Here is a 25955-nt window from a genome sequence, read left to right as displayed (position 1 = left end):
TAGACACTCAGCTAACTGAGCCACCCAGGCGCCCCTATACTTTTTTTGATGCTCAAATTGTCCTTTTTATTTCATATGCTCAGATTGCCCCAGATGTAATCAGGGAGATGGAACACTTTTAAATGTATGTATTGATGTCCAGTTGTATACATTTTTATAGGGAGAATTTACATACTTTGGCTTTGTTACAGAGGTATAGTGCTTCTTAAAGTACTTACTGATTTCCTTTTTTTATTCTGAAGTTAAATATTACTTAAATTTTGGCCTTAGGACCATATTTCCTCTTTTACATGTGTAATTACAGTTAATTTCTTGATGAAAGATTTCCTAATAAGCAGCTTTACAAAAGTATATCTAATGTGTAAAAAGTCATCTTGATAGGTGATCTGTTGATAGAGTTTGGTGGAAAAATTTATCTAGGTTTAAGGTTTAACATAGATAGAAATTCTTTAAATAAATTTGATGCACTTTGGTCACAGAATTGTCAAATAAATGACCTTGACTAATGGACAAGCAATATTAACTTTTTTAAAAATACATTTTTTTAAGATTTTATTCATTTATTTGAGGGAGAGCGTAAGTGGTGGGTGGGGCTGAAGGAGAGGGAGAAGTAGACTCTGCTGAGCAGAGAGCCTGACACAGGGCTTGATCCTAGGATCTCAGAATCATGACCTCAGCTGAAGACAAATGCTTAATGGACTGAGCCACCCAGGCACCCCGATATTGGCTTTAATAGAGAAACACCAATGTGATGATGTTTTATGAAAGTAATTATCCCATGTAAGACAGTCCCCAAGAAAGAGGTAGTTTTAAAATGATTTTTTAAAAAACTATTTTGAGTGGGTCATTTTCTAAAATATGTTACATAACTTTTTTTTTTTTAAATATCAATGTAGCGAACATGAATTTAGTAACTGTTGATTGAATTATCTTAGGAAACAAATTATTACATCATTCAGTATTAGTGGTATCCTTAGGTACTGTTTTAGTAGGTAGGGCTTTTGGTCCCTTCATTAATTGGACCTAAGACAAATATACTTGGGGAAAAAACTCTTTTTAATGATTTACTTTTCCTTTTTAAATAATGCCTTTGGAACTTTGGATTTTTTTTAAAATCTTAGGGAAATGAGATTAAAAATACATGAAATAAAAGTAGGGGGTGCATGCTTGTAAATAAAGGTGCATGTATGTAACACAGACAAAAATAAACTTTATAAAGTAGTTTTTCACTGAGGCCTGCTATTTACTTTTCCTTAGGAAGGGCTCTAGAATTAGAATCTTAACTGAAATGAACTTGATAAGGACTCACCCAGTCCAGTTTATTTGTAAGAGCCTGGGAGACTTACTGAAATGACAGAAAGTGTGTACTGACTTTTCAACCTACATTATCAAATGTAATATATGTTTTACTATATATACAGTTGCTTGAAGACTAAATACATACAGTATTCATGTTTTGCTCATTAAGTCAAGACCTTTACCTAGGTATATTTAAGCTTGGCGGATATTTTCATGTTTTTTTTCTCGTGTTTTTCAAGTTGTAATAATTCTCTTATGTATTCTAAATTCATTGCAGAGTTGACAGGTTTTTTTAAGTCATATATTTTTTTAAAAATTTTCAGTGTTATTGAGTTATAATTGGCATATAAAATTGTAAGACATATAGAATGTATATCATGGTAATTGGATATATGTATACTTTGTGAAAGGATTCCCCATCTAGTTAATTAATACATCATCACCTGATATATTCATGTTCATACATTTTTTTTTGGTAAGAACATTTTATCTCTCATTAAATTTCAGTTATGGAATAAAGTATCAATTATAGACATTGTGTTTTACATTAGATCCTCAGATCATATTCATTTTATAACTGGAAGTTTGTACCCTTTACCAACCTCAATCTCTCCCTATTTCCCCCACCCCCTAGCATCCACATTTTTATAGTCTGTTTCTGTAAGTTTGACTTTTTTTTTTTTTGACTCTACATATTAGTGATACCATGTAGTATTTGTCTTTCTCTTTCTCTTGACTTATTTCACTTAGCATAGTATTCAGGGTCCATCCATGTAATCCCCAATGTCAGGATCTCCTTTTTTTTCTCATGGCTGCATAATATTTCGTTGCGTGCCTGTCTATTTGTCTTTATATCTACATACCACACTATCTAAATAGATAGACACCACATCTTTATCCACTCATTGATGGACACTTCAGTTTGTGTATCTTAGCTATTGCGAATAATGCTGCAAACATGGGAGTGCAGATATTTCTTTGATATCCTTTTTTTGTTTGGTTTGGATATGTACCCAGAAGTGGATTGTTGGATCATATCATATCAGTTCTATTTTTAGTATTTTGAAGACTTTCTGTACTGTTTTCCATAGTGCCTATACCAGTTTATGTTCATACCAACAGTGAACAAGTGTTACCTTTTCTCCACATCCTCACTAACACTTGTTATTTTTTTGTCTTTTTGAAGACAGCCATTTTAACAGGTGTGAGGTGGTGATTTATCATGGTTTTGATTTGCATTACTCTGATGATTAGGGGAGTTGAACACCTTTTCTTCATATACCTGTTTATTTGTATGTCTTCTTTGGAAAAATGCTTATTCAGTTCCTCTGCCTATTATTTCATTGGATTGTTTTTGCTATTGTGTGTGAGTTCTTTACATACCTTAGATATTAGTCCCTTTTTAGATATATGATATACAGATATTTTCTCTCATTCTGTAGGTTGCTGTTTCATTTTGTGGATGGTTTTCTTTGTTGTGCAGAAACTTTTTAGTTTGATGTAGTCCCCCTTACATATATTTTTGCTTTTGTTGTCCTTGTGTTTGGTATCAAATTGAAAAAAGTATTGAAGGCTTATATGAGGAATCTACCCTCTATATTTTCTTCCAGGAGTTTTATGATTTCATGTCTTATGTGCTAGTGTTGAATTCATTTTGAGTTGATTTTTGTATGTGGTGTGAGATCTCAGAGGTACACTTTTATTCTTTTGCATGTGGCTATCCAATTTTCCCAGCACTATCTATTGAAGAGAATATCCTTTCTCCATTGTATATTCTTGGCTCTGTTGTCATAAATTAATTGCATTAATTAATTATTATGCAAATAAATCATTATGCAAGTAAATAATAATGCAAATAAATTATACATGCATGGGTTTATTTCTGGGCTCTCTATTCTGTTCCATTGATCTGTGTGTAGTTTTTTTTGCCAATACCATATTGTTTTGATTGCCATAGCTTTGTAATGTAGCTTGAAATCAGGGAGTGTGATGCCTCTAGCTTTGTCCTTTTTTCTCAAGGTGGTTTTGGTTATTTGGGGTCTTTTATCGTTCCGTAGGAATTTTAGGATTGTTTGTTCTATTTCTGTGAAAAATGCCATTGGAATTCTGATAGGGATTGCATTGAATCTGTAGATTGCTTTGGGTAGTTCGGAAATTTTAACATTAATTCTTTTTTTTTTTAAGATTTTATTTATTTATTTGACAGACAGATCATAAGTAGGCAGAGAGGCAGGCAGAGGGAGGGAAGCAGGCTCCCTGCTGAGCAGAGAGCCCGACCTGGGGCTTGATCCCAGGACCCTGAGATCATGACCCGAGCCGAAGGCAGAGGCTTTAACCCACTGAGCCACCCAGGCGCCCCTAACATTAGTTCTTTTTATGGAGCCCAACACAGGGCTTGAGCTCATGACCTTGAGATCAAGAGTCTGACCCTTAACTGACTGAGTCACGCAGGCACCCCTAACATTAATTCTTCTAATCCATGATGGAACGTCTATCCGTTTATTTGTGTCTTCTTCCTTTTTTCCATCAGTGTCTTACAGTTTTCAGTGTACAGATCTTTTACCTCCTTTGTTAAACTTATTCCCAAGTATTGTATTCTTTTTGAAGCAGTTGTAAATGGAAGGTTATGTCTTTAATCTGTAAGTAATATACATGGCCAAATTTCCTTTTAGAGACTTCATCAGTTCTACTCTTCAGGGGATTTAGTTCCTATGCATACATCCTGGAAAAAAAGCTACTAATTGTATCTTTTTGAGTGAGTAGGTTTTTGTTGTTGTTTGGTTGTTCCATGGTGGGATATTTCTGATTTTTGTTTTTTAAACTGGTAGCATTCTTACTCTGAGTCCTGCAAGGGGTCACAGTGCAAGGTGTCAATCAACACTACTGTGCTGAATGAAGTAGAGGTGTTCTGTTCTGTTTCTCTGCTTGCTAAGGGTAATTTCCTGATTAGAGTCTTGTTTAAGGTAGAGGTTCTAATATCTTGAGATGGAAACTTGGGAACAATCATGTTTTTATGTAGTTCATTCAAACTGTTTAAGGTTGAACACTATGTTCAGGTGTGTTCTAGGAATTAGGGATATATTAGAAAGCAGGACAAATTCCTGCTCTCATGGAATTTACATTTTATTTTATATTGTTTATAATGTCATTAAAAGTCTTTTTTGGGCTGTTACAGATCAGAGATATTAATTATTTAAGTGTTACCTACTGAAAGATACATAATCCTTTAAGAACTTTTTCTTGGCTTCATTTCTCTTTGGTTTTCTCTTATATATGAGTAAAAGCAAACCAAATGTAATAGAACAAAGTGCATAACTGGAATCTGATTCATTGAAATGGGAAACTCAGTAAATAATGGTAAGATACATATTACAGGATGGTTAAATCACATTTTTTTCAAAAAAGTTTTGTTTTATGGAATCTCATTAAATAGCATTCCGGGCATCAGGAGCTTATGGCATAATCCACAGTGTGAGGTATAATGATTTGCTTTGGCATAAAAATTATTGGTACTCTCTGTTTATTTAATAAATATTTATTGCATACCTATCAGGTACCAGACTGTTTTCATTGCTGGAGAGTACAGTTTTGTCTGAGACAAATAAAGCCCCTGTCCTCGTGGAGCTTACAAAAAGTGTAATATATAATAGAAAATATCTGGTTGTTTGGTGCTGGAGGCCATGGTTTATTTGAGTTGGGCTGGTCAGAGGTTTCAATGTGGAGGTAACATTAAAGAAGCAGCATTCTGGGTGCCTGGGTGGCTCAGTTGGTTGAGTGACTGCCTTTGGCTCAGGTCATGATCCCGGGGTCCTGGGATCGAGTCCCACATCAGGCTCCCAGCTCCATGGGGAGTCTACTTCTCCCTCTGACCTCCCCTCTCATGATCTCTCACTCTGTCTCTCTCTCTCTCAAATAAATAAATAAAATCTTAAAAAAAAAAAAAAAAAAGTAGCATTCTTAGAGACTTGTAGTGGCCAGCCTTTGAAGTTCCTGGGTTCCTGAGTAAGTGAAATACATCCATGTAGAGAAAGAGCAAATGAAAAGTATTCATTAATTTAAGTGGTGATTAGTTAGTCCTTTTGTCAGATTAAAGTAATCCACTGTTAATAAGTACCTCTAGTATCCCCTTAGATTGTGATTACATGATTACATTCACACTTAGTTTTTCACAATTGATAGAATATGTAGATGAACAGTGAAACACAGATTTCCCCCTGTGCTGTCCCACCAAAAAAGAAAAAAAAAGCTAAGAAATAAAAACAAATTTAGATAATCAGAAACAATCCTTAAGCAACTAAGTACTCCCCAGTACTCCCTAAACACTCAAGCTCATATTAACAGTGTTTACATGGTCACTAAGTTTACCAGAGTTAGGTGTGGGCTGCCAGTTGCTTTCTTCTCTACACTTGTTTTTAGAAGAATGGGATGGAGCTAATCCATGTGAAAATTTGTTATGTGCATTCCCCCCCCCAAAGGTTTATTTGTTATAAAGAGAGCGTGAGCAGGCACAAGCCATGGGAGTGGCAGGCAGAGGGAGAAGCAGGCTCCCCCCTGAGCAAGGAGCCTGATGCAGGACTAAATCCCAGGACCCTGGGATTATGACCTGAGCCAAAGGCAGACGCTTAACAGATTGAGCCACCCAGGTGTCCCTGTTACATGCATTTTGATATTTTCCTTACTTTCATAATAAATATTTCCTGGTTAGTTTAAAAAAAAAAAAACCTTTGGTATGATATTAGTCCTTATATCCTATATTTAGATACATATTTAGATATTTATGAAATTAGGTTTTCATGTTTTAAAACATAGGTTTTTATTTTTTCCGTAGGCATGATTTGTAGGTAACATGATGAGGTATCCACTGTAGTTATTGTTTTATTTGTGCTTGGTAGAATTGAAGTCTAAAAAGGGCATATATATATATATATATATATATATATATACTCTGTCAAAGTCTTTTTTTTTTTTTTTAAGATTTTATTTATTTATTTGACAGCGAGCGAGCCTAAGCAGGGGGAGCAGTAGGCAGAGGGAGAGGGAGAAGCAGGCTCCCTACTGAGCAACGAGCAGCATGTGGGCTGGGATCATGACCTGAGCCACCGAGGCGTGCCTGTCAGTCGTTACAATTGAATTTCATTGTTATCATACATCATGGAAGTTCATTTTATATACATTTGCATATTTGTCATATATTTACATTACCCTCTTCTTTTGCTCTTTGCTTGCACAAAACTCGTGGAAAGAATTTTCTGTGCTATCTCCAGTATCTTTCCTCCAAAATCTGATTTTGCTCTACCTACTCCACAGGGTTATAATTACTATCACTCTACCAAGGCCATTGTTCTTTTCTTCTGTCAGTGGTACTTAACTCAGTTGATCTCAACCTTTTGAAATGATCTATTCACTTGATTGGTTTATAGCTTCCTTCCTTATTCTTTTGCCTTCCTGTCTTCTTTCTCTCAGTTTCTTTTGATACTCCTAGTCATTTTCCTGACCTAAACACTGGAGTATCTCAGGGTTCAGATTTTAGGTATCTTCTCTCTTTCTACTTCTTGTTGTGCTGGTTTAATCCAGTTTTATAACTTAAAAAACTCTTCGTGGGGTGCATGGCTTGCTCAGTTGGCAGAGCATGTGACTCTTGAACTTGGTTCTAAATTCGAGTCCTACGTAGGGTGTAGAAATTAAAATCTTAAAAATATACTCTTTATAATTAAACTTATATAATATCTGTATCTTTCTAGGTATTTATCTATATCTTTAGTCTCAACTTAAACTTGGATGTCTATCGGGCATCTTAAGCTTAATATCTAAAACTGAACTGTTAATGCTTTCTTTCATTCCCTCCACCAGTTCCCCTAGTACCACTTCTTCAGTAGTCTTTCCCATCTCTGTAAATAACAACTCTCTGAGTTGCATGGCAAAACACTTGGGAGTCGTTATTTACCTATCCTTTTCTTTCACATTTTGATATTCAGTTGGTCAGCAGATTTTGTTGGCTTTTATTTTTAAAATATATCCAGAATCTGACTACTTAGACTTCTCATTTTCTCACTACCACTGTGGTCTTAAGCCATTACCATCTCTCACCTGGATTATCCCATTAGCCTATAAGTGGCTTTCCAGCTTCTGCCGTTGGGGATTTGTTACAGTCTGTTCTGAAAAGAGCACCAAAAGTAATCCTTTACAACATTAGGTCATACCACCTTTGTGTTCATAGTGCTCTGGTGACTTTCTATTTCACACAAAGAAAAAAAGCTACAGTCCTTGTGGCCTAGACCCTTCTTAGTTTCCCCGATACCTCTGTAATTTTATCTGCTATTTTCCTCCTCACTTTCCCTGATCTAGCCACACAGACCACCGTTCATTCTGTTCTGACATCCTAGGCATGTTTCTTCTTCAGAATCCAGGTATTTCAATATGCTTCTAGATAGCTGTTTCCGCAGCTTGTTCAGGTTTTTGCTGCAAAGTCATCTCAGCATTGTTGTCCCCCGGCCCATTCTAGACTATACAGTGTTATTTTGGGAATTAAAAAAAGACTTGGAGAGCAGACAGGGGCCTGGATATCAGTCTATACTTTTCCTTTGGGCCCAAAGCTATTGTGAAGAAACAACCAATGCAAGTATCCTTGGCTATCCCTGGCTTTCCCTGGCTATTCTGTTTAAAATTACAAACCATCCTTTGTTCCCCTTTCCATACTCTGTATTACTTTTTCCTTTTAAGTGTTAAGACTTACCTAACAGGATGTATGCTTGTCTCACTCTCATTAAAATGAAGCTTCCATTTCATGGAAACCATTTTCAAAAAAAATTTTTTAAAGATTTTATTTTTGGGGGCACTTGGGTGGCTCAGTGGGTTAAAGCCTCTGCCTTCAGCTCAGGTCATGATCTCAGGGTCCTGGGAGCGAGCCCTGCATCAGGCTCTCTGCTCGTCAGGGAGCCTGATTCCCTCACTCTCTCTGCCTGCCTCTCTGACTACTTGTGATCTCTGTCAAATACATAAATAAAATCATTTTAAATAAATAAATAAAATCTTTAAAAAAATTTTATTTATTTATTTGACAGAGCACAAGCAGGGGGAGTGGCAGGCAGAGGGAGAGGGAGAAGCAGGTCCCCGGCTGAGCAAGGAGCCCAGTCCTGGACTTGATCCTAGGACCCTGGGATATGGCCTGAGCTGAAGGCAGATGCTTAACCAACTGAGCCACCCAGGCACCCTAAAAATTTTGTAATTTATGGAAAAGAGCAAAGCAGTAAGAATAGTGTAATGAATCTACATGTACCTGTTACTTAGCTTAAATAGTTAATAGCTGGTTTTATTTCATTCATTTATACCCTACTCGCTTCTCCTTACCTACCCCTCTGCCCCAAGATTACTTGAAGCACCTCTCAGAAGTCGTATAATTTCATCTGTAAGTATTTCCATATGTATCTTTAAAATACAAGAATTCTTGGGGTGCCTGAGATGCTCAGTTAGTTAAGTGTCTGCCTTTGGCTCAGGTCATGATCCTGGGGTACTGGAATTGAGCCCCACATCGTGTTCCCTGCTCATTGTGTAGTCTGCTTCTCCCTCTCCTTTTGTGCCACCCCCCCACAGTCTGCTTCTCCCTCTCCTTTTGTGCCACCCCCCCAAATTGTGTTCTCTTTCTCTCTCAAATGAAGAAAATCTTAAAAAAAAAAAAAAAAAAAAGAATTCTTTATTTAAAAAAAAATAGCCACAATAATATTATCCAGCCTAAAATGTTTAAAGATAGTTCTTAATATTTTCAAGTGTGCAGTCCATCAGCCTTCAGTTTTACCCAGTTCCCTAAGTATTTTTTTAAAAGTATGAATTGGAATTGAAATAAGGTCAATATATTAAGTTGGTTAGTGTGTAAGTATATATCAATCTATGTAAGTTCCCTCTCATCCCCTTTCTTGATATTTATTTGAGGAGACCAGGTCATTTCATTTTAAATATTCTGTATCATTGGTCTCTAGAATAATCTAGGCCAACATGTGACATATAGTAGGTACTAAGTAAATGTTTTTAAAGGAATTAACAGGAAGGTAAGTAATTTATAGTATTCTAGGATGGAATTAAAAATTTTTAGGGAATGATTACGATCTCACTTTTACATTAGCTTGATAGAGTGTTAATTGAAAATAAATTATTTAGACAGTTGAGAAGGGGTCAGATGCAGGGTGCTTACAACAACAGAAAGTTATTTGAAAAAATCTGCCAAAATTCATTAATAATTGTTACCATTTAAGATCTTATTATTTGCACACCAAACACTGTAGAAGTTATGTTAGTTAATTCAGTTTTCACAGCAACCTTTCAGTTCAGGGTTCAATGTCTTCATTTTCCCAGTGAGTTTTTGAAGTTTAGTGGGAGAGGTGGTTCCTGGGCATTAATGTTTTTATTAACAGACTTTATAAAACTAGAGACAACTCTTTAAAACCATTTGGATGTATAACTTTGATAAAAAAGAAAAATATAAAGAGGCACCAATAATACTACTAACCTCTACGTAGAAAACATTTGTTTAGTGTGTGTCTTTCTAGTTTCTTTTTCTAGAACTATTTTTTGTGAGATGGATTAGAAAATGTGAAAAAGAACAAAGGGGAAAATCTCTGAAATAACCATTATTAGCATTTTGGTGTATGTTTTTTGGTGTGTGTGTGTGAGAGAGAGAGAGAGAGTGAATGTGAATATAAAGCTTGGAAGACAGTTATACCACATATAGTTCTTTCCCTCATATAATGCCTGTTTAGCATATTGAAGACTGAAGATCTGCAGTGAAAAAACTCTTCCAATTTGCTTTAACCCAGTGTCTTTTATACATTTTTGATAGAAAATCGCCTTTCCAAGACATACTGATAAGTTTTACCCAAAGTATGAAGTTGAGTTTGGCAAAAGTTGAAATATTTGTGCACACTTAAATATAAAACTTCAGAGTGTTTTAAATTACAGCTGAAAGGATGCATAATTTGATAGTATTGGAGTAACTGAAGACAACATTCTGAAGGAAAATTAGCTTAGAGTGACACCAAATAATAATAAAATAAGGTAAACAAGGGAAAATACTTGTATCAAATAGGTAACATAGATATTACAGAATGAATTCATATACATTGGAGAGAAAAACACCATATCTGAGTGGGGGAGGAGGCAGAGCTAAAGAAATACAAAAAGACAGTATACACATCTGAAGTGTTCAAGGTTTTTTAAGTAACTGTTTCTTTTAAAAATCTGGAACTCAATTCCAGTGAGGTTTTATTAACGCAGAGCTCTTTGTGCTGTCAAAATTCTTTATAATCTTTATGGAAAGACATAAGATGAGATATATAAAATAGTAAAATATGTATATTTTCATTCTTTGACACAGCCAAAGAATGAAACCTATGTTTTAAGTTTATTATAAAGAAAGAATTGAGGGGAAAAAAAGATATGTGTGCATGATAGCAATATTTATATTTTTCAAATTAGGGACATCTAATATCTAAAATGATAAATTCTCAAAATGGTTCATTTTGTGTAACATACAACTTGATGTATATCACACCACCACTTCTAGGAGTGAATGGATGAATCATCCATGAAGGAAAGAACTCTTATTGAAGGGAGTCTTAAGTAGAGGCTGCGTGGTATTCTGCAATATTAGAGGAAAAAGCTCTGGTGCCTCTGTTAGGAGAATATAACCATATAATTTCTTTTTCTACTTCAAACGCAAGTCCTGTAAATAGATACCTAACCTTTATTGGAACGTTGCAACATCATGCTTGCTCTTTAGGTTTATCTCAGGTCTGATATTTAATGCCAACTTTTATAATAGAGGAAATAATTGTAGTTGAGATAAAAGCAGTAGAGTTTGGCCTTTGTACTGCCAGTGTGAATTAAGGGATGTCAGATGTGAAGAATTTCCTACTGCACTTGTGTGTGTGTGTGTGTTTTAATATGGTATTAAAGTGATTTAAACTAATCCTGGTTGTTGAGAAATTCAGTAAGTTTAACTCCAAATCATTTGGTTTTATTTTCTTTATCTCATTTAACTCCTCTTCCCAGAAAGATAGATTGGAAATAATTTGGAATAAAGTAATATTAGTGTCAGGAGGACTTTACATAGACTTGACTGGTGCCAAAGAACTCAGCACATTTAATTAGGTCCATTTGTGGATAGGGATGGGAGGAATTTTAATGTGATCTGAATTCAAGCTCAAGGATTTCTGAGTATGATGATAGATTTTATGCCAAAATTTCAAAATGACAGTGACATCTAATTCTGGAATCTGGGAGGGAGGAAAAAGTATATAGTTTCTTTCTGTATGCCATGACCATACACTTCTGTCCTAAAGAATCCAGGTCCTTACATTATTTTGGTAACTCAAAGTTCCCATTTTAGTGAATTTAAAAAGCTGGATATCAAATACTGAATCTTGGTTGGTCTTGTGGCAGAAGGAGGGAGAAATATGGGAGGTCCCTGAGAATAGGCAGTGTTCTGAAAAGAGCCCAGATTCTCCTTTATTTATATTTATTTTCTTAGCAGAACCAGTTGGATCAAACTCTTTAAAAAATACGAATACCTAATTGGGAGGGGTTTGCCCTAGAGTATTCATTCTGCACTGTGAATTACTTTAGTCAGATGAATGCAATTTATTTCAGAAGAAAGAAATATCAGATACTTTTTAAAATTTTATTTGTTCTAGGGGTAGTTGAAGAAAAGCAGTGAGGGAGAAGGAATACATAATTTTTGATGGTGGGTACATGGGATGGGGAGAGACTGAAACAGAAGTAAACAGTAAATATAGGGCTTTCTAAGTCCCAGGTACTGTTCCAAGCCTTTTATACATATTACTTTAATCATCACAGTAGCCCTCTGACCCACTAGTATTTTCTCCATTTTATTGAAGAATTTGAGGCACAGAGAGGTTAAGTAGGTGCTTTACTTGTTGGGGCCCTTGTTCACATGAGAGCCCTGGAAATGTTAGAGACCATGTAGAGCTTGATTTAATATAAAGCTGGGCTTTTGAGGTGAAGGAAATGTATGTGTTGCCAGATAGAGCAGGAGTACAAAAAAGGCTGTGTTCTTGGAAATCTCAACTCAGAAATAGCTCAGATGAAGTCTGAGGTATTCTAATTGTAGGCTGACGTAGGAGGTTTTTGTATGATGATGGGACCTCAAAACATCACTTACCTTCAAAGTTATTTTCCAGCACACACAAACAGGCTGGGGTCTTTGTTGATTTTCCCTTCTTCCCCTTTCCTCTCTCTACCTCCTGCCCCCCACTGTTTTTTTGCCACATTCTCTCTCCCTTCCCATTCCCATTCCCTCATCTCTCTTTTGGTAGAGGTGATTCTCCCTACCACACCTCCTTCCATTTCCCCTTTCCCATGTGTCACTTATATAGAAAAATCATCTTTTGTCCCTTTTAACTTCCTTTAATTGATTTCCCCCTTTCTGTCTTTTACCATTAAACTTCCTAAAAATAAAAGAGACTGTAGTTGTCATTCTTTACTCATGCATTTTTTAACCTCTTGTCATCTGATTCTCTGTTTCTCTGTGTCAAATTAGTGGATTTTTTCTCCATTGTTTTCTCTTGTAGCATTAACCTTCCTGATCCTACTTCACTGAAATTTTCCTTACCCTTTTTTTGTGTGTGATACTGTATTATCTTGATGCTTCTTTGCCTGCTCTTTTTCTTTGTATCATCAGTATATATCCACAAAGTGAAGTCAGCACCTCACTTCCAAGTTTGTTCTTTCTGGATGTGAGGGCGATCTGGTTGCGACATCTGTCACCCCATTGATCGCTAGGGTTGATTCGGCTGATCTGGCTGGTTAGGCGGGTGTCCCCTTCCTCCCTCACTGCTCCATGTGTGTCCCTCCCGAAGCTGCGCGCTCGGTCGAAGAGGACGACTTTCCCCGATAGAGGAGAGGACCAGGACTGTTCTTTGGTCAAGGGTATACGAGTAGCTGCGCTCTCCTGCTAGAACCTCCAAACAAGCTCCCAAGTGTGTTCTTTCCAACTTATCTCTTTCTGTTATTGAAAACATTTTTCTCTCACTCATCAACATTTAAATTTTCCTGACCCTTTCTTTTCCCTTGTTCTTTTGCTCAGCAAATAATTCTGGAGTGCTTCCTGTATTACCAGGTCATTATTCTAGGTTCTGGAGTTTCAGCAACAAATAAAGAGATAGAGTTCTGACTTGTAGAGCTTACGTTCTGGTGGAGAAGATAGTTAAACAGATACTTAAATCAGGTAGTGTGAAACATGTTTTAAAGAATAAAGTACACTGAGCATCAGTAGGCAGTGATGGGAATATGTGCTGTTTTGGGTAAGATTATTATGAAAAGTTTATCTGAGAGGGTGATATTTGGGTATAACTTAGAGTGAGCCACGTGGAAATGTGGGAGAAGAGCACCCCAAGCAGAGAGACTAGCGAGTACAAAGACCTTGAGATAATCTTTGCCTCTCCCGTATCAGGAAAGGCCAGTGTGACTAGAATAGAGTGAGTCATAAATCGGTAGGTGAAAAGTCACAGAAGTTGGCTGGGGAAGATCTTAGGATCCTGTGGGCCCTGGCTAGGATTTTGGACAGAAATATAAGTGCGGTGGTAGAGTTTGGAGGGTCTTGAACAGAAAAATGGTAACAAGATAGGACTTCATATTTTAGAAGGATCACAGTGATGACTCTATGTATGTATGTGGGGTATGTCAGTAGAAGAACTTGGGACGCTATTATGGTATAGTTGAGATGATGGTAATTTGTAGTAGGATGTTAGCTGTGAATGTGGTAAATGGTCAGAAGTGATAGATTTTATATTTTTAAAGATTTATTTATTTTTGTTTTTTTAAAAAAAGATTTTATTTGTTTATATGACAGAGAGCACAAGCAGGGGGAGCAGGAGAGGGAGAAGCAGGACCCTGGGATCATGACCTGAGCTGAAGGCAGGCGCTTCATCAACTGAGCCACCCAGGCACCCCAAGATTTATTTATTTTAGAGGATGGAGAGTGTGTTTGCATGAGCTGTGGGAGGGGGAGAGAGAATCCTCAAGCAGAGTCCAGTGCGGGGCTCCATCCCAGGACCCTGAGATCATGACTTGAGCTGAAATCAAGAGCTGGTCTGCTTAACTGACGGAGGCACCCAGGTACCCTGAGTGATGATGTTTTTCGATAGAACTAGCAGGATATGCTGATCACTTGGATGTGGTACATGAAGAGAGAGAAGCTAAGGATAGTTCTAGAGTTTTAGGTTTGAACAGGTGGGTGAATGGAGGTCCCATGACCAGGAATACCTTATGAGGGACAGTTTTATTGAGGAGGGATGGGTGGAAGCAGTGTTTATTTTCAGTATGTTAAGCTTGAAATACCTGTTAGACCTCGTGGAGGTACCAAATTATATTCTTCCAAAGGTTAGATGTGAGCTTGGGCCTGGAGAAAATAATTTTGGGAGTTATCCAAGTATAAGTGGTACTGGATGAGATCACTTAGTGGGGTTTGAGTGTAGATAAGAAAGAGATGGAAGGATTGAACCCTTAAGTCCTCCATTGTGTAGACCTCTGTAAGAAAAGAAAGCTGTATCAAAGGATACTGAGAAGTAGCTGGAGAGAGGAAAGATGTGTGATGTTCAAAAGCTAAGTGAGGAGAAAGGGATTCAGAAAGGAGAAATGGGTCAGCTATGTCAGAGGCTACTAGGACAGGGAGTAATCTAATAATTGACCTTTGGATTTGGCTTGCTAAATCCCATTGATTTTTGCTTTGCAGTATAGCCCTAAAATCCAGACAATACCTTTTCACTCCCTGCCAACACTGTTGATCAGGCTTTAATTACCCTTCTTCTGGACTGTTTTCCTCTTTTGAGTTCTTCCTTTCTCTCCTGATTACAATACAGAATACCTGCTGATTGTAAAAAAAAGTTGGAAAACACAGAGACAGTATAATAATGATGTAGAAAACTTGAATTCCTTATCTACCTTACCACTAGAGATAATCACTGATAACACTCCAGTCCTTTTTTTCCCTGTCCATTTTTATCTGTGCATATTTGTAGTGCATACATTGTATATATGCTTTTATATAAAATTGGGATGAAAAGTAGTCTTAAATTTTACTTTTTTAAATGAATATTAAAATTTTTTTGAGAATATCTGTGAATGTGTGACAGCATAAGTATTTCTTCTTGGTGAAATAGCCTTCTAATTGAACTTTCCACCCATTTTCCCCTAATTATATCTTAAGTGAGTCCTGATGAATTTTCCTTAAATACATTCTTCTTTGAGCTTTTAGTGCGTAGGTTAGTGATTGAAGTATAGACTATTTTCGAGAGTAATACATGAATATAGCAGGAAATCTGGAAAACAGGAAACCAATATATTATCTTTTATAGAATAGCTATTATAATTTTCATCTATTTCCTGCTAATCTTTTTTTCTGTTTGTCTAAATGTACATACATATGCATTTTGTTTTTTACTAACAGATCACAGTGTGTTTTCTGGCCAACTTTTTTCCATAATTTATTCTATTTATAATTTATTGGTCAAAGTATATAAGTAGTTTCATTATTCTGTTTGTTGTCAAAGTGCTCTTCAAAAAGATTGTACTATTTGAAAGTATATTTATAAAGAATTTTGTTCTCTTTAAATTTTAGGATAGACCACTATCTTGTTGAGCTCTTTTAATTGAAGTTCTTCTTGGATACAAAGATGAGGACTAGATAACTTCTTGAGGTTCCTTCTAACCCCTAGGATGAAGATAATAACTAACATTTGTATAGTGCTCTAAAGTTTACAAAGTGAGTTCTCATACATCATCTCACTTGATCCTCACAACAGCTCTGTGAGGTAGGTAGGACAGGTATTGTTATTCTCATTTTAGAGATAAACTGAAAGAGAGGTTAAGTGACTTGGTCAAGTTTTATTTAAGTGTTTTAGCTGGGATTTGAATCCAGGCCTTCTGATCTAAATAATCACAATCTCTTTACAAGATTTCATACAGCTGCACATTTAGAATTGCTATATGTCAGCTAGTTAAGTAAAATAAATTTTTTATATACAGAAATAAACCCAATGACAGTATAAATACGATATTTATATTTTCTTCAACATCCCCCAATCCTTTTCCATATCTCCCCCTCCCCATTAAATGAAATGCTCTCTCTTTTGACTGGAAGGTCACTTAATTATATAGCTATACACCTACCATTTTACCTGGCATTTGGGAGAGGGGGAAGTTAAACGTTTTTCATTTCTCTCTGTGTATATTTTTTTTGCTACTGCTTAAAGGTGTACCTGTATTACTTTCTGTACATGTAGCATAAAGTCTTTAAGTAATAGAATTATACTTCGAACTGGAATCTTTTTGGGTCTAGCATGTACTTAGAATCACAAGTTTTTCCAGGTATTAAAATTTTATACTACTTTAACTAAAATTAGGATAATTGAGTATTTCAGGTATAGTTGCTTACAGTGTTCACAGAGGTACATTGAATAATAAGTGAGAATGACAGTAGAGGTCAAATCAGGAACAATTATAGCTAATCTACTCTTTGACTAGTTACCTCATAAGGTAGCAGTTTGTAAATCTGAATTGGGAGCTTGGTAGTGGCAGTATCACATAATAGAAATAGATCTAGATTTTCAAGACTGTGTAGTATTAGTATTGCATTAAAATGTCTCACAGTGTTTTCTGTAACTGCTTTAAATACTTAAGATATTCAATATTTTTAAAAATTAATTTTCTTGTTTTTGTTTTTTCTCTAGTTGTTGGTCTTGACGATATTATGGATGAAGGAGTTGTTAAAGAAAGTGGCAATGATACCATTGATGAAGAAGAACTGATTTTACCCAACAGGAACTTGAGGGACAAAGTGGAAGAAAATTCAGTGAGATCACCAAGAAAATCACCTCGTTTAATGGCACAAGGTAATCTTCCAGAGAGGTTGAGCTAGAAAATCTAGCTAGGAATAGATGTGATAGTTTGTAAACTCGCTAAGCAGAGACCGTATTTTCATCGTGTTTGCTAATCTGAGTATTTTGATAATAATGAATTTTGAGACTATATCAGTTTGTTGGTATAATATTTAAAAATTTTTATTGAAACTATATATTTATAAAATTTGAAGGATTGACAGATTCTATAAGTTTGTAATGCCTATTTGCTTTTTCCCAGAGGAAATCATTAATAACTTTCTCAGCTGGTTTTTACTAAGTTTTTGGTATTTACTTCCATGTCTCTGAGTAACATATATATATTTGCTACTTTTTGATTATTCAGATGTGTAGGTATTTATTGATTTCCCACTCCAGGTCTGAGCTTAGTGTTTGTCTTCTTGTCCTCATCTCACAAAACTATATTTTCTCATCTCTAAAAAGTAATTTTGTTAGGTCAGTAGTAATTGTTTATGTTATTGTGACTATATGTGCTGTTAGAGATGATTGATTTTAGTAAACTAAGGTTACTTTTCTCCTATACAACTTTTTGTCTTTCTGTTTTAGTAATTGTTTTTGTTGTTTATTTGCTTACAGTTTTGTACATTTGTACACACAGGTTTCTTTGTACATATCAGTAATAACACCTCAACTACTCTACTAGCTGTCTAAATCTTTCCTAAAAATACGTGTGCATATCAGATACTCTGTCATTTTCATTTTATTGAAAAAGTCTCTTGGAGCTTTCTGATCTGCTCCTATGTGTAATAGTTGCTGGCCTTGTATAAACCTGATGCATAGCTATTATCCAGTGATCTCCCTTTATTATTCTTCTGATGATTCTCTTTGGTGGTGTAGCTCTTATTTTCTCTTTTGGTTTAGCTCCTTCATTTTGGTGACACTTCTTGTAGTTTGCTGTGAAAAAGGAACATGGAGATGTGTTATTTTAAAACTGTGTGTCGGGGCACCTGGGTGGTTCAGTGGGTTAAGCCTCTGCCTTTGGCTCAGGTCATGATCCCAGGGTCCTGGGATCGAGCCCCACATTGGGCTATCTGCTAAGCAGAGAGCCCACTTCCCCTTCTCTCTCTGCCTGCCTGTCTGCCTACTTGTGATTTCTGTCAAATTAAAAAAAAAATCTTTAAAATTCTTAAAAAAAAACAAAACAAAACAAAAAAAACTGTGTGTCTGTAAATATATTTAATCTGGCCTCACATTGGAATTATAGTCCGGTTGAACATAGAATTCAAGGTTAGACATAATTTTCCCTCAGAAATTTGATAGTGTTCCTCTGTTTTCTTCTAACTTCAGTGTTGTTGAGAAGTTTATTCTGATTTCTTTTTTTTCTTTTTCGATATGTTATTTTCTTCTGGAAGTTTGTGGAATCTTCCTCTTCAGCTTAAGTATTTTGTATTTCTGATAATGTATCTTGGTGTAAGTGTATTTTAAGTATTGAATTCTGGTTACTCCGTAGGTCCTGTTAGTCTGAAGAGTATTATTCAGCTCTGGGGAAATTGTTTTATCTCATTGGTAATTCCTCTCTTTATTTTCTCAGCTCTTGCTTTCTGGAACTCATTATTCAAGTGTTAGGTAGGAAGGACTGGCCTTTCCATTTTCTTTATGTTGCCTACTTTGTACCTCTGTCTCTTTTTCTCTACTTGGTGAAATTTTTTCATGTTTATCCTCCAACTTTTCCCATCAAATTTTACATTTCTAATTTCTGAATATTCTTGTTTGTTTGTTTGTTTGTTTTGGGAGTAGTACTTTTTGTAGTATTGTGGTCTTGTTTCATGGAGACAGTATCTTCTGTCTTTCATAAGGTACTTAACATTTTAAAAAGTGTTTTAAAAAGGTTTTTTTTTATTCACATAGTTATAGTTTCTTTTTTCTCCATGTTGTCTGCCTGTCTCTCTCTCTTTCTCCTTCATTTTTCCTGCTGGAGACTTTTCTAAAAGGTCTGATTGTTTGCTCATGTTTAAGAGTAGGAACTAAAACTGTATGAAACTAAAAGGTTAGCACTTGAAAGAGTGGGTGGGTTGGATTTTGTCTACTGTGAGCTTCACCATATGGTTCTCTGTTCATGCGGGATTTTTTGTTTGTTTGTCGAGGAATACCTGATGTCAGAATTGAGGTTATTTATTCCTTTAGGCTCATTAAATTGGTAGAATGTTATGGGAACCTTTCAGGGAAGCTGACAGGGTGTCTCAGCTTTCAGTATATAAATTCATTTAATGTCACGAATTTCACTGTACTTTACTGCCACATTTTTCTGTGCCTGATGTTCCCTAATCTAGAAACCATGTTTTATACTCTTCCAGAGAGCAAGCCTCCAGTCTTAGATTAGGACCAGGAAAAGGCAGTTACCTGGCAGGTGGAGTGGTGGAAAGGGAGCTAGAGATCTAAAAATAGCTTTCATCTCATCTTCATTTTAACTATCTCCCTTCATCCACACTTTAGAATCATCTGGGATTACCAGTTCCTAGCCCTTTTGAAGTATTAATTGTATTAATTGTACTAATTGGCAAGAACCAACACTGCTGTCTTAGGGTTTATCTTTTTTGGGTCTCCTATATCATTTACTTCTTGAGCATCTCTTGTTTGACTTCCAGAATTGTCACTGTTTTCTCCTGTTCTTCCTTTCATTCAATTTATTATTTATTTTTAATTTTATTTTTATAAAAGATTTTATTTATTTATTTGATAGAGCAAGAGAGCGAGCGCAAGTAGGCAGAGTAGCAGGCAAAGGGAAAGGAGAAGCAGGAGAGCAGAGAGCCCCATGCAGGGCTTGATCCCAGGAATCTGAGATCATGACCTGAGCTGAAGGCAGACACTCAACCGACTGAGCCATCCAGGTGTCCCTCTTCCTTTCATTTTAGATTTATGCCTTTTGTATAGCTTTAGTGTGGGGTTTTCAGAAGTGGATTAAGTTAGATGCATGTATTTACTTTATCATCTTTTCCTCAATTTATGTGTGTGTGTGTGTGTGTGTGTGTGTGTAAAGATTTTATTTATTTTAGAGTGAGTGCTGGGTCACTGAGGGGGCAGGAAGAGGGAGGGGGAAAGAATCTCAAGCAGACTCTGAGTGTGGAGCCTGATATGGTGCTTGATCTCACGACCCTCACATTATGACTTGAGCTGAAACCAAGAGTAGATGCTGAACCAGGTGAGACACCCAGTCTCCCTACTCTCAATTTATGTTTTTTATCAGGTTTTTAAATCTGCTATTTGGTAATACTTGTGACTTTGAGTAATGAAAATAATAGGATGAACATTATGGACATTTGGCCTGTTCAGCCAGGATTCATATTCATTTATATTTAGAGGAAGAAAAACAACCTGATCTTTGGCTCAATAATCAGTTATTATTGGAAAACTTTTTTTTGTCATCTTAATTGCTTTTATAGTTGAATATGCTGTTCATTTGTCATTTTTATCAATGCCTGGGTAATGGGTGTTAAAAGTTCATTTATTTTATTTCAAGGCAGAAAAAGAGCTATAAATTATTTCAGGCTGTCTTTAAAACTTAAAATATATAAAAATATCATTGAAGTATATAAAAATATCCAGATACTGATAATGAACCATTACATTTTTAGTTATTTTAAAATGTTATATATCTGAACATGTGATAAATAGTTAATAATCCACACTAAGTATTAATTTTAAAAAAATTGTTGGGTGCTTATTTAATGATGAAATACTGTGTCATCTTCTGGAGGAATTAGAAAGGATCTCTAAGACTAGGATGACTGAATAATTTTTTTTTCAAACTAGGACACTTTTGAGAGTAAAAGAGTGTGCTATTAATAATCACATCAAGACTGTATGTGTCACCTAGGACTGTTACAGACAAATGAAGACACATGATACCTTCCTTAAGAGTTTCATGGTATATGACAAATAAGGAACTGTTTCAAGTATTGGTTCATAGTAGGGTTTTGCATTGAAGGGAAGGAGGCTTTTTTTTTTTTTTAATAATTGATAGTATTCAGTTTTCATGTGAGTTTATTTGGAGGCATTTGATGTGCATAGGTTGGAAATAGCTTATTTTGTATTTCAGTTTGTGGGTTTTTCTAATTAATCTCCTTTAGTTCTCTTTCCTTCTGGTTTCTTTTCACTCCATACTTTGTCCTTCTGGAGGGTGTATCCAGATAGGGAAAAGAGGAAAAGTTTGTATTCTTTGTTAGGAATATTGTTAAAGGTGGGAAGCTTTACTAAATTATTTTCATATTTTTGCCATTTTCTTTCATGATATATTTTTTTGGCTTAAATTTCTTTGGCTGTATTTTCTCTTTATCTGTGTTTAGTACTCTAGCATGTGCTTCATTTCTTAGGAATAGCTTGTATGCTAAAATGGTGATACAAGTGAAGGACATTCATAAAAGGGAGTTAGAGTTCATATGAGGTTGTTTTCAAACTCACACAGATTCTGTTTGTCGTAGGTGGTCTAGTTTATATTTTGCTGAAACCTGAACTTAATTGGTATTATCTATTTAAAGATATTTAATGTAAAAAAAAAGACATCTGGTGATTAAAACTGTATGAGAGTCTTGCTTTATGATGGGCATTAATGTGAAGGAAGCTCATTTTACTTATTTTACTCCCAGCTTACTTACTATATAAAAGAAACTTGATGTAAACATTCTTGTTTTGTAGTAAAGTATATCAGTCTGAATTCTGTAGTTTTTTTCTCCTGCCAGAATTTACAGAACTTTGATAAATCTAAAACTTAACATGGGTATGTATGTGTATATATGCGCATATATATATATATATATATGATCATTATCATAAGTAACTGTTCAGTACATTTTCATTGAAATGAGCAAACCTATAACTCAGTTAAGAAGTAATATATTCTAAATTGTATTAAAAACAATGGCAAAATAGCTAAGTTATTTTTATTTTTTTTCCTTCTGGTAGAACAAGTAAGAAGTTTGCGACAAAGCACTATTGCCAAGCGTTCAAATGCAGCACCTTTAAATAGCACAAAAAAGGCATCTGGGAAGACTGTATCTGCCCCTAAAGCAGGAGTGAAACATCCAGAAAAGTGTCAGATTAAAGAAGTTTCTGTGTCACCGAAACCTGAGTACCATAAAGAGAGCAGAAGGAGCAGCCGACATACTGGACAAATTGAAGTGGTACCAGAAGTATCAATGTCTTCAAGTCATTCTTCAGTGTCATCTTGTCTTGAAATGAAGGATGAAGCTGGATTAGATTCTAAGCAGAAGTGTAATAATCAGGGAGAAGCAGATGTGCCATCTCATGAATTAAATTGTTCACTCCTTTCAGAGACTTGTGTTAGTATTGAAGAAAAGAAAAATGAAGCTCTGATGGAATGTAAAGTCGAGACTGTTAGTAGCCCACAGTTTAAGTTTTCAGATAAAGAACAGAATGATTCTGTTGCAGATAAAACAGATGGCACTGTTGTTGAAGAAGGAAGGGAAAAGGGGAAAGTTGAACAAGAATCAAATGAGACAGTAGAATTATCCCATGAAGGTGACCAAATTACTGAGGAAGCTGCATCTTCTGCCTCTCTCTCTGATGCTGCTGCTTGTACAAATCCAAATAAGACTGAAAAGAACCTTGTAGGTTTGTCTTGTTCTGTGGATGAAGTAAATGAATGTAATTTGGAATTGAAGAATACCATGGAAGTTGCTGATAAAGCTAAGAACTCCCTTCAAAGAAATGAAATAGAACCATTGGGTTATTGTAAAGACACAGAGTCTAATGATAAGCAGTTGGAGAGCACAGAATTAAATAACTCAAACTTAGAGATGGTTGATACTAATGCTTTTGAACCAGAAAGTAATATTTTAGAAAATGCTATTTGTGATGCACCTGACCAAAATTCAGAACAGTCGAATATTGTTGAAAGTATTAAACTGGAGTCTCATGAAATAGCAAACCTTCAGGATGACAGAAACAGCCAGTTAGGTAGTGTTTCTTGCTTAGAGTCAAAAACCATAAAGTCCAAACAAACAAAACCTATAATTCATTCTAAGCAAAACATAACCGCAGATACTCTGAAAAAAGTTGTATCAAAACATGAATTAATGCATAACAAAACTAAAGTTAATGTCAAAAGTGTGAAACGAAATGTTGATGAACCAGAATCTCAGCAAAATTTTCATAGGCCAGTCAAAGTGAGAAAAAAACAAGTTGAGAAGGATTCAAAAATTCAGAGTTGCAATTCTGGTGTTAAATCTGTGAAAAATCAAGCTCATTTTATATTGAAAAAAACATCACAGGATCAAAATTTAGTACAGGTTTCCAAACCCTTAACTCATTCTTTGAGTGATAAGCCTTATGGTCACCCTGGTTGCTCTAAAGAACCCCATCATCCTGCACAAACTGGACATTCATTACATTCCAGCCAGAAACAATGCCATAAGCCCCAGCAGCTGGCTGCCGCAGTGAAAACCAATAGTCACGTGAAGGAAGAGCTTGACCATACAGGTGGTGTAGAGCATTTTAAGGAGGAAGATAAACTGAAGCTAAAGAAACCCGAGAAGAACCTACAACCCCGCCAAAGAAGAAGCAGCAAAAGTTTTTCTTTGGATGAGCCACCATTGTTCATTCCGGACAACATAGCTACTATAAAAAGAGAAGGCTCAGATCATAGCTCTTCATTTGAAAGCAAATATATGTGGACTCCCAGCAAGCAGTGTGGTTTTTGCAAAAAACCACATGGCAACAGGTGTGTGTGTTTGTGTGTGTGTGTGTGTGTGTGTGTGTGATATGCATTAAAGAGAAATTGATTTTTAGGGTGGGGTTACGTGAGAACTTTTTTTAATAAAAAACTTATTTAATATACAAAGACTTTTGCAGAAATAAAAAAAACCCCTCATCAGTCCTGGATAAATGATAGAAAGATGGAGCCACTGAATTTATAAATATATTATCCCAGAATATGTAAAAAAGCATAGTCTGACCAATGGATGGTATATATTGAAGTGTTTCGTCATTGTAACCAGTTAGAGAGTGTGATTTAGTTAGAGCATCTGAAAGAAAAAAAGCTTGCTGCTAGTCAGGAAATTGTTATTTTGGGTCTGTAAGTTATATATTATTTTATTTGGCTTGAAGAGCTAGTAATAAAGTGTAAAGGGCATAATGGAAATTCTATTTTTCTTTCAAAGATTTAAAGAATAATTTTTTTCTTTTTTGTAATTGAAGCACACTTACCATGACTTGATACCATCACTTCATAATTACCAAACAACCTTGGAATGAAGTTTGGTAGCAAAAAACGACTTAAATTATCCAAGTGAATTGTGGATGTAACACAGAATAGAAAACCTGTGTTTCTTTTTTGAATGTTTTAGTGATTGAAATGATTTTCTTATGAATTCTAATCTTTTAAATGATTTTAGGATTCAGTGTTTTATAGCTTTTTGACACTGCCTGGCCCTCCCCCACGTTTTTTTTTTTATTTGCTAACTTTTTAAGAAAAGGAAAAGAGGAGATGAAGTGGAGTTTGCGGCTACAAGATTGTCCTGTTCAAGTGTTGAGATTGCTGTTGGAACTTCTATCAACATTGACATGATAAAAGAACATTATAGCTTACACATTGTAATATTATCCTTACTCATGCAAGTAAATATTAGGATGACTTCCCAGTACTGTCAGATTACATAAAAATGTGGAACTTTTTAGGTAGGGACAATTTAGTAAAGTATGTTGTGTAATTACTTTTTGTGGGAGCTGGTTGGGGAGAGTGGGTGGAAGTTCGTGGGGCTTTTCTATAAAAAAGTAAGTTTTATGTCAATTTTTCTGTCAAAGACATAACAAAATTTTATGTCTTCTTTTATGATTCAGCCCATGTCCTATTTTTAGTCAGTTGTTACTCTTTATAACAACATATTCCAGTTTTAAATGTATTTATTTAAATATAGTGCTACAAATGTCCTCACATATGTGCTCTTTTAAGGTTTTGTTGTTGTCTTTAAACAACTTACACAGATAAAGTAGGCCTGCTAAATTTTCAAAATTAAGGGCTGGGTGGTGCTTTTCAGTGTTCTCTTAAGCCAGTACTTTTCTTTCTGCCAGAATCTTCTTAAAAATCATTACACTGACATATGGTCAGAGTAATGGAATAGGAAGCTTAACTTGAATGAGTTTCTGAAATGAAACTTAAGCCTAGAATTGGAAGTCATGTTGAGTATGTTACCATGTAGTTTTGTTGCAGATAAGCTGCTCTTTTGATGGCCCGGTCCTTAGGAGTTTGCCCAGGCTTTTTAACCATGGCTCACTTTACCAACATCAGTTATTTTCCTAAAATAAATTTTAAGTCCCATTGTGGTTCCCCCCTGCCTCCTAATGCCACCTTTTGTATCTGCTTTATAAAACCTAGAGTTCTTTGCCTCGTTGTGGAAAATGACTTAGACTATTAGATATGTAGGTATTTTGAGTTTACCCAATGTAATTAACATGAGTAATACATAATGATATTGGAAACAATCAATTTGGGAAGCAACATTTCACATTCAGTTTTGTAAATAAAGAAGCCTAAGTAATTGATTGTTTTCTTCTTTACATATTAACTTGCCTTCATTACTTTTTTGATATATTTGTATACATTGAGCTTACTCAGAAAACTTACTCAGTACCTGTTATACTGCATGTAATTTTCCTATTTTAATCCATGTATAAGGTTATGAATTTATTAGGAAGGGCATATCTGGAAATAATTTTCATTCATGTCATGCACTAGCCATATGGAAAGCTATTAGTATCACATTTTCTAGCACTTGT

At 35.4% G+C, this 25955-nt stretch overlaps 1 protein-coding gene across 5 annotated transcripts in view; it reads left to right on the top strand.

Moving 5' to 3' along the window:
- The window catches only part of LOC111152228 (PHD finger protein 3), an 87969-nt gene that overhangs the window by 28096 nt on the left and 33918 nt on the right, over positions 1–25955 (top strand). For 4 of the 5 annotated variants that reach the window (XM_022510637.1, XM_022510636.1, XM_022510639.1 and 1 more), the window contains 2 exons: positions 17037–17198; positions 22125–23901. In XM_022510637.1, coding sequence (XP_022366345.1) covers positions 17037–17198; positions 22125–23901 — 1939 coding nt within the window. Of the gene's footprint in view, positions 1–16081; positions 16119–17036; positions 17199–22124; positions 23902–25955 lie in introns of those variants that run through there. The other variant, XM_022510641.1, reaches the window with a different exon arrangement.

The sequence above is a fragment of the Enhydra lutris genome, unplaced genomic scaffold (assembly GCF_002288905.1).
Source record: "Enhydra lutris kenyoni isolate GAN:26980312 unplaced genomic scaffold, ASM228890v2 scaffoldscaffold28, whole genome shotgun sequence".
Lineage (NCBI taxonomy): Eukaryota > Metazoa > Chordata > Mammalia > Carnivora > Mustelidae > Enhydra > Enhydra lutris.
The sequence above is the reverse complement of the archived record's forward strand: the minus strand, read 5'-3'. Positions and strand labels throughout refer to the sequence as shown.